Below are 8,664 nucleotides of genomic sequence, written 5' to 3'. Positions count from 1 at the left end.
AAATGCAATCACCAAAAACCCTAATTAACGAATCAATTTTTAAGAGAAAAGGTGAGATTTTGAAGAGAAGAGAAGAGAAGCTGACCCTCTTCTTCTTTGCGGAATCTCTGGGCGCTAGGAGCAGATGTAGCAGCAGAGGCGTTGGTGATCGAATCTGAAATCATGGTTTTCGGAGCTGATAGCAGCAACCACACAGAGTGAAGAAAGCAATTGAAATTTAGATATGAAGATTGGCAAAAACCCTATTGGATTGGTCGCTTGAGGCTCTCGAGAGAGAGAGAGGAGAAGAAAGTTCAGATTTTATTTGTTTAATTAGTTTATTTAAAATAAATCAACGAAAGATATGAAGTTAAAAAAAAATATAAAAGGATAACGGAAACTCCTCTTCTCCGTTCAGAAATTTCTTCGATACGATAATGACTATATTACCCTTGGTTTTGACATTAGTTGGTGTGATCTCCTTTGTAAGTCGGTGAATGCGCACGTGTGAGATAAACTATGAGAGAGAGAAGAAGAGTCAGGGAAGTAAATATCCTATTACCTTTCTCGGAAGATCTTTGATGATGTTTTTTTGTGTTTTACTTGGCCTATACACAATTTGCAAACTTGTGGATGAAAGCTCTCGTATGATTCTTTTTTTCATACAAAGATTTATGTTCGAGAAACAACTTTTTTTTTTTCACCAAAACAAATACTTTGTATAGTGGTTTAGGCTTTTTGGCTCTTTTTATATCATTTCCGATTTTTTGGCATAACATTTATGATTCATTTTTTTTAGAAAAACATTTATGATTTCATGTAATATAGTCAAACTTCAAAACAATAATAATTCGTAAAACATTGTTAAGTTGAATAATTCTTATACGTTGAAAATTTAATTTTAGCAAACCAGTTGAGTGTTTTTAGTCAATATATTCGGGTTTGTCAATACGTATATGATATACAGTAGAACCTCTATAAATTAATAATGTTGGGACTTTGAAAATTTTATTAATTTATAGAGATATTAATTTACAAAAGTTTTCTTATTTAGATTTTTTTCTATTTTTAAATATTTTTATTTATATAAAAAAAATATTTTATTTTACCCTATGTACATTATTTAAATTTTAGAAATTTGACTTTCATATTGTTTTATTATCTTATTTTGTGTATATTTTTATGTTACATAGAATTGTTAAGTGGTTTTCGGTATAATTTTACCAAATATTATTAAAATATATTGGAATGTTAAGAAAAACAAAGAATTTTCATTGTGAATATAAAACCAACAATATAATATTTAGCTTGTACTTATATAAAAATTATATATAGATAGATTATTAATTTATGATTTTAAGGGGACTATATATTTACACAGAAGTTTTAAAAATATTATTATCTTATTATTTTATCGATTTTTGTTATATTTAACACTAGCCCAATTTGGGACCGGTAAAATTTATTAATTTATAGAAATTATTAATTTATAAAGTATTAATTTATAGAGGTTCTACTGTATATAAACTGCCTTGATCTTTCTTTGTCTCGAACCCCATACTCCTATAATAATGGTAGAGTAAGGGGTGGTCCCAAAGCGGAATTGACCGGGGGTGCTTGGTCGAAGCTCTAGTAAATAGCCACTACCTTCTCAGGGAACCGTACGTGAGACTTTCGCATCATATGGCTCCGTCCTGAGTTTCCCTCGTCGGCCCTTGTCACTAGAGCACTATCTAATGTTATAAATTTGGATGGTTTAATTTTTTAATCTAATGTAAGACAATCAAAGCCAAAATAGTCATTTCAGTGTGTATTTTGGTTTATCATCTCGCTCAAACTTAAATAATCATCTCTTGATGCAACTAGATGACAGCACATATCCATAAAAACATTGTAAACTGCATACATGCTAATGCCACAGATACCTTTTAAAACTGAGAAAAATTAGATTAGATCTTTGATTAATAGTTTATTATTAAGTTAAAAGTAATACACAAGAGCTTCATCTGCCACAATCAAATGGGTTTTCTTTTTCTTCCTTTAATTACAATTTGATTGGGAAAAACAACAAGACAGAGAGAAATCAAGTGATCAAAAACTCAACTGTAAAAAAAAATAAAAGGAAACTTATGAATTAAAGTTTTAGCTTGTAGCTTCTGCTATGCTTTGAAGAGAAGGCTGCCAAGCTCTAACTTTGTTGGCAGCTCCTGTCTTTATCCGTCTCTGCTTTTCATGTATCCTTCTCTGTTCATCAAACCATAATCTAATTAATATGCTTTCATGAACCAATTTCAAAATTCTAATATGCTTGTGATCCTGTTTAGCAATTGTTTTAGTTAAACAAGTAAAACTATAATGAAATCTATGTATGTATTTGTATATACCTGAGAGTCTTTGTCAAAAAAAGCAGATTCAGATCTTAGAGTCAGTGGATTAATCTCCTCTTCTTCAACTGAAAACTCTCCATGGACCTTCTTCATCTTTTCAGACTTCTTGGCTCTTAATCCTTTCATCACCTCTATAATTAATAAAACACACACACACACAAAATAATTTAAATAAACAAAACTTCATCTAGGAAGATCATAGTCAAGCGTGAAGCTGAAGAAACAAATTGGAGAAATCCCTAAAACCTAGAGTTTGTTTTTTTTTTTGCATGAGAATGAGTGATAATACCTTCAGAAGAGATGAGTCTATACACATGGCCGAGCAAGAGGTTGTCGGAAGGACGGAGTAGTTTGATTCGGGTGACGCGGAGAGAGCCCCCGTTAGGTACGGAGGAGGAGATGAGGAGAGCAACGTGGTGACCGGGATGAGACTTAATCACCTCGCTTGCGCTCACTGTACAGTAAAATCTCTCTGACTTGCCGTCTGGTCGTTCTAACACCGCCGTTGCCGTCTCCACCGCCTGACAGTTCCCCATTTCACGGCGGAGAAAAGTAGAGGATAGAGGAGTGAGAGCAAGCGTAGGTGGGAGGTCTATATTTGGTAGAATATAGCTTCTTACTTTATATATACTAGGACCATTTTATTTTAGATCAAATTTAACATTTCTTTATATATTATACCTTTCATAATTTATTCTCTTGAACCTAATTTTAGTAAATATATTCGATCAGAGGTTTAACATAAAATAAACACTACAAGGGAGGTAAACGCGTCGGTTTAATGCCGCTAGCTATATTATTGAAACAAAGTATTTTATAGTGAAAGTAATAAGAGTTAAACTCAATAAGAGATGGAATAATCATCGTCATTGCTCAAATTTTATTTTATTTTCCAATGTTTTGGATTGTCCGTACAAACACAAGTGCTTGCTTGGCTGGAATCTTTCATGGAAAGCAGATTCTCTGTGAATGTTAGGCCTTTGATACTTTGAATCTACTAACCATTTTGATTCTTGTATATGCTAACATTTTGCTTTAGTTCATCCTAATTTTGCAATATCTATCGGTATATGTAATAGAAAATGCAGCTTAATCTAGATGTGCCGACTAAATCGTGCGTCATGTACTAGATTTAACAGAAATAATGAAATCCCAAAATTAGATAATCAATAGTTCTATAGTTCTTTAATTACTGTATGCAATTCTTACAAATTGAATTTGAAGATTTAATATGCTCGGAATAATAATGAAATACGTTATGACAAGCAACTTTATAAATCTTGGTATTTTTTAAGCAATGATGAGCACTGTTTTAATGAAAATTATGAAATTTTTAAAAGGAAATGACAACCAAAAATGAAGTAATAATACGCCCTCATGCAATCAACCTTATTCACATGCTTACTGTACACTTTATCTCGATCTCCTGAAAGCCAGTGTCGTATTAAGCGTTAATAATTGTGTACACATAATTAATTACGTAATGAGTTCGATCAGCCTTATAAAACAAAGCGATGTTAACTTTTGCTTGACCATTAGTTAAGATAAACAAGCGAAAGTTGCCCTATCGTCTCTTTCGAGTGTATTTTATTGCAGAGAGACCAAAAACCTCACGCAAGAGTGAAAGGCCACTCTCTAGTATATTGACCACTTTAAAAAAAAACGTATAAATCATTATGACCAATTGAGTAAAGAAAAAGTTGTTAAAGAAAAAAGCCAATTTTTTTTTTAAAAAACCAATTAATTAACTATAGATCTTATCAGTATACATATAATTAAATCTCTAACTATAAGTGCCAGTATAAATATTTTCTTACCAAAAAATAAGATATTCAATATTAATTGCTGAGCACACAATCAAAATGTTCTTTTTCTTTTGCTTAAAAACAATAAAAACAATATGTACCTTAATTCAATTTTTGGTTGAATTCATCCAAACAATTATATATCAACTTAAACATTTTAATCAAATCTATTGAGTAATAAAAAAGATCAATGCAAAAATCAAACTAAATACTTATTTAGAAACTAATCAAAATAACAAAGTCGTGTACCCTCAGATTTACAAAGACAAATGCATTAGGGAGAGATAGTAAGCAACAATACAACTGAAGATTCTTAGATTCATGATCGTAAACAAGAAGACTATATAAAATGTGAAAGATATTTAAAAAGGTTTCCGAAGTTGTGAACGGAACAGAACAGAACAAAAGAACCAAGACACAGAGGTCGTCAAGAAACTCGAGCCAACAATGAGAAACTCTTGAGTTTTCACTTTTCACCATTTTCTTTGTTTTTCTTTTCCCGGTAAACTCTTTGCTTCTTCTTCTCTTTCTTCTCTTCTCTTCTAGACAGAAGGGAAATACTTGTTGAGGTTGAAAGGAAGAGAGTAGAACTCTTCACTTCTTGTATCACCTTTGAAAGATCTAAACTTGTCCCACCAATGCTTTCCTCTGTCTTTCCTTATCGATGAATCTTTCTTGTGCAGTGTGTTGTCCAAGAAGAAGGCCACCATGCCAGCAACAAAAGGTTCTGATGAGAACGGGACATTTACCATATCGTTGAACTGCCAAGTATGCAAGTGAATAAGAGTCTCATTAGAAAAGAGAGAAAAGACAAAAAAGAGAAAAAAGAGCGAGTTGGTTACTACATACCCAACGACCGCCTGTGTGGACCGGACCATAGCCTTTGATCGCAGTGTACTCATTGAAGTACTGAGGGATTGACAAGCCAAGAAAGACAGAGAAGCCTAAGATGAACTTAGTCCTGAAGCTGTTTAAGTTGCAGAACTGAAGAAAACTCAATCCTCCAGCTCCAACGTAGGCAAAGAAGAGACAGTATAAAGCAGCAATGATGGGTGCAGGGATTGACGCAAACACAGCTCCGAATTTTCCTGCATTAACATATGATAGATCAATCAGTACAGATAAAGTTTCAAACAAAAGCTTTGTCTTTTACCAGTTGGATTTGAGCTCAAAACTTACCGAGAACAGAGAAGAAGATCATGAAGCCTGCAGCTATCTGGACAACTCTTCTACTACCAACTCTTGTCAAGGCTAATAGTCCAGCATTTTCTCTTCACAATAGAAAGAGCAAAGAAACGTCATACCAAAATATCCGGAGAAAAATAATCAACTCAGAACATGAATCATCTCAGAGATGCTTACATAGAGACAGAGGACCCAGCACCAGTACCAAACAACCCTGATATCAGAATTGCGACTCCCTGATCCACAGAACACAATCAGCCTCAGAAACCAATCAATATTTATTCCATAACACTGAAAGCTCAAGAGTGATCAAGTTACCTGCCAGCCAACACCACGGCTGAGAATAGAAGGTGGCAACATCGTTGCACTTGCATATCTTGAGACAGCGATGAAACCACCGGTTGACTTCAAAGGACACCCACCCATACACGAAAGAAACAAGAAGACAATATGAATAAACAGAGTAACAGAGGATACCAATTTATTTAGACAGATTAAAATGTGAAGAATAGAGGTGACATACCTCAACAAGAGCAACAAAAGAAGCCATCATCATTGCAAAAGCTTCTCCAGCATCAAACGAAGGAGCACCCCACTGGAAAGGCCATGGAACTCTTATCCTGCAAAGAAGGAAGAAAAAAAAACAAAATAATTTAACAAACAAGTCCAATTAAGATCACTATTTCAATCTTTTGATACTCTGATTCTTAATGCTCTTTTGTTCTGCTTAAACTGCAAATGTTATATTGGGAGCCACTTACCACGGGGCAGCACCTACGATGCCAGCACGATCAGTCCGGCAACTTGTTTGTGTAGTGGGTGCAGCACCATTGTATGCCCCACCAACTGTGAGAAGGTGAGCATAGATCCATACAATCACCACCGCGAATATTACAGCAAAGCGGTCAAACACATTTTTCCCTGATTTGATCACATGAGGCAGATACTGCAAACATGAAAACACATCAGAATATGAAATCAAGTAAACCATAAACAAGTCTAGACCTTGTTTTGGGAGTTTAAAAGGTAGATTTATCGTGTTAGTAAGTTGTAATATTTACCTGTGAGACAAATACTAGGATAAGAAGCTCAGGGAGTCCAATCTCTATGCATTTAGCAACCTGAAATAAAAATAGAAAGTTAACAAGTGGAAGCCAAAAAAGAGAGAGAGCTTTTGGTCTGCTTGTAAGTGCTCCCTTTAGAGTAGACATACCCCTGGGAAACCAAACTCGTATAGCCCAAACCCAACGAGACCCACCAGTGGAACAGCTGAAATAGGACTTAAGAACCTAATAATGAAACACAAAAGGTAAAATAATTACATGGCATTGTTTCTGGAATAATAAGGGAAAGAGGAATGTTTGAGAGAGTTGAGTAACCTGACAACATTACGCCAGAGGCCACTGAAACCGAGAATCATCTGTAGGGTTGAAGCAACAATCAAGGCGCCTTGGGTTGCTCGCATAATCCTCTCAAAGCGCTGCACAAAAACAGTTGAGAAACGTGGTGTTATTTTTAATAGTACCAACCAACCAACAAAGAAAGAAAGAAAGAGCCAGACATAAGAAGAAGCAATATATATCGACATGATCAACGTACATCAATAGGGTTAGAGGTATCACTGAATCTGCCAGAGAGGATGATGGAAATGGTGGTAGGCACAAAAGTGTAAGAAGCTCCGATAACAGCAGGGAGCCTGGTGCCGAAAAGAGATTGGAGCAAGGTGTTGATGCCGGCAACGAAGAGAATAGTCTGGACCACCTTTGCCTTCTCTTCCTGCAAAAAAAAAAAAAATCAAAGAGCAAGATCCGTTTCAAAAAACACATTCTAATTTGTCTTTCATATGTACTAGGATAAGTTGTAAAAAAAGGGGGCTTACATAACCACCTCCCATCTGGGGAACAAGAGCAGTGGGAATGAGAACAGTAGTGCCGAGCATGACAAGGTAATGTTGAAAGCCAAGAAGAATCGCTTCAGCTGAAACAACACAAAGCATACGAAGAGATGTGTAAGTATATGTGGAAATTGCACAATTCCAACGGTGAATGAAACGGGACTAGTATTGTTTTGGTGGAGAACATTTTGAAAACAATTTCAATGGACAGAGATAAATAATATCATTCCGAAGGTGGAGGCTTAGGTATAAGTAACAGCTAACAACAAACCAAAATCACATTCTAGAGAGAGAAGCAGACAAATATAAGAAAAACTACAAATCTGGCAAAAAAAAAAACACACAGACAGACAAGTCAAAAAGAGAGAAATAACAATTATCCTCCTCCTGCTTGCTTAAAGCAAAAACTAAGGAAACTAAATCTTAAGAAAATCAGAAGAAAGCAAAAAAAAAAACTGGGGAATCTAGAAGAGAGAAGAGGAACATACGCCAAGGAGGGGGACTGGTGATGCAGTAAGAGATGTTAGGAAGCTGATCTTTAGGAGGATGAGGTTGAGGTTCGTCTGCTTTCGGTGCTGGAGCTCCACCTCCCGCCATTCCTTTCCCTTTTTTTTTTTATCTCTGCACACTCAAAACACACAGAGTATGAAGAAAACTTAAAGGGAGTGGAAAACCCCCCCCAGATCGGGGAATCTACCAGAGGAAAAAAAAGAGGAAGAGATGCAATGTGTAAGCTAGAGCACAAAACCAGTGAAAAAAAAGTTAGACAAATCGGAGAAATCGAGCGTTGAGAACTCACATCAGTGGCTGCTTCTGCGAGAAAAATAAAAGAGAAGAAGACGAAGAAGAACAGAGAGAGAGGAGAACAGCTAGCAGCGAGCGAGCGATATATATAGAGAGAGAGAGAGAGAGAGAGAGCGTGTTTGTGTGTGAGTGATAGGTTTTAGGTACAAAAGGTAAAGCCACACATACAGAGACACAAAGAGGGAGAGAGAAGGGAGGGGGGAAAGTAGCTTTCTTTTATCTTTTCCTGCAAAACTCTGGAGAGGTGAAAAATAAAATAAATTTAAATATTACATTTTGGAGTTATGCAATGTTGTCTACCAAATTAGTACTAATCATCTTTGTTTGTTGTATCTTTTAACGCTACGAATGAATGAACATGTTAAGAATCTCATAAAGATTATTCTTGCAAAATTTTAATTCTAGAAGATAGATCGCTATTACTAATAGTTAGTTAACAACCAATTCATTCCTGTTATAAATTTGATTGATTAATACATTTATTAAAGATGAAAGGGATGTGAACTAAAGGAAGCGACGAGACGAATCTTCCCCCCCCCCCCCTTTTTTTCTCTTTCTTTCTTCATTAAAATGTGTCTTTTTCTTTACTAATTATGATGTTTTAACCCCA

General features: G+C 35.2%; 2 protein-coding genes across 2 annotated transcripts; both read right to left on the bottom strand.

Moving 5' to 3' along the window:
• Positions 1–1,935: 1,935 nt before the first annotated feature.
• LOC108861905 (uncharacterized) lies at positions 1,936–2,982 on the bottom strand. The gene is made up of 3 exons (XM_018635888.2): positions 2,656–2,982; positions 2,364–2,497; positions 1,936–2,223 (listed from the first exon to the last, which is right to left on the bottom strand). Exons 1-3 carry the CDS (start codon positions 2,900–2,902, stop codon positions 2,122–2,124), a joined length of 483 nt encoding a protein of 160 aa, XP_018491390.1. The 5' UTR covers positions 2,903–2,982; the 3' UTR covers positions 1,936–2,121.
• Positions 2,983–4,368: 1,386 nt separating this feature from the next.
• On the bottom strand, positions 4,369–8,232 carry LOC130502869 (nucleobase-ascorbate transporter 6-like). Its single transcript, XM_056997604.1, has 14 exons — positions 8,050–8,232; positions 7,739–7,871; positions 7,236–7,333; positions 6,956–7,132; positions 6,736–6,836; positions 6,570–6,645; positions 6,418–6,477; positions 6,118–6,302; positions 5,880–5,976; positions 5,675–5,761; positions 5,534–5,592; positions 5,351–5,442; positions 5,021–5,259; positions 4,369–4,932 (listed from the first exon to the last, which is right to left on the bottom strand). Exons 2-14 carry the CDS (start codon positions 7,845–7,847, stop codon positions 4,714–4,716), a joined length of 1,599 nt encoding a protein of 532 aa, XP_056853584.1. The 5' UTR covers positions 7,848–7,871; positions 8,050–8,232; the 3' UTR covers positions 4,369–4,713.
• Positions 8,233–8,664: the final 432 nt, after the last annotated feature.

The sequence above is a fragment of the Raphanus sativus genome, unplaced genomic scaffold (genome assembly GCF_000801105.2).
Source record: "Raphanus sativus cultivar WK10039 unplaced genomic scaffold, ASM80110v3 Scaffold0717, whole genome shotgun sequence".
In the NCBI taxonomy this organism is placed as follows: Eukaryota; Viridiplantae; Streptophyta; class Magnoliopsida; order Brassicales; family Brassicaceae; genus Raphanus; species Raphanus sativus.
Note: the sequence above shows the minus strand (reverse complement) of the source record. Positions and strands in the feature narration are given on the sequence as shown.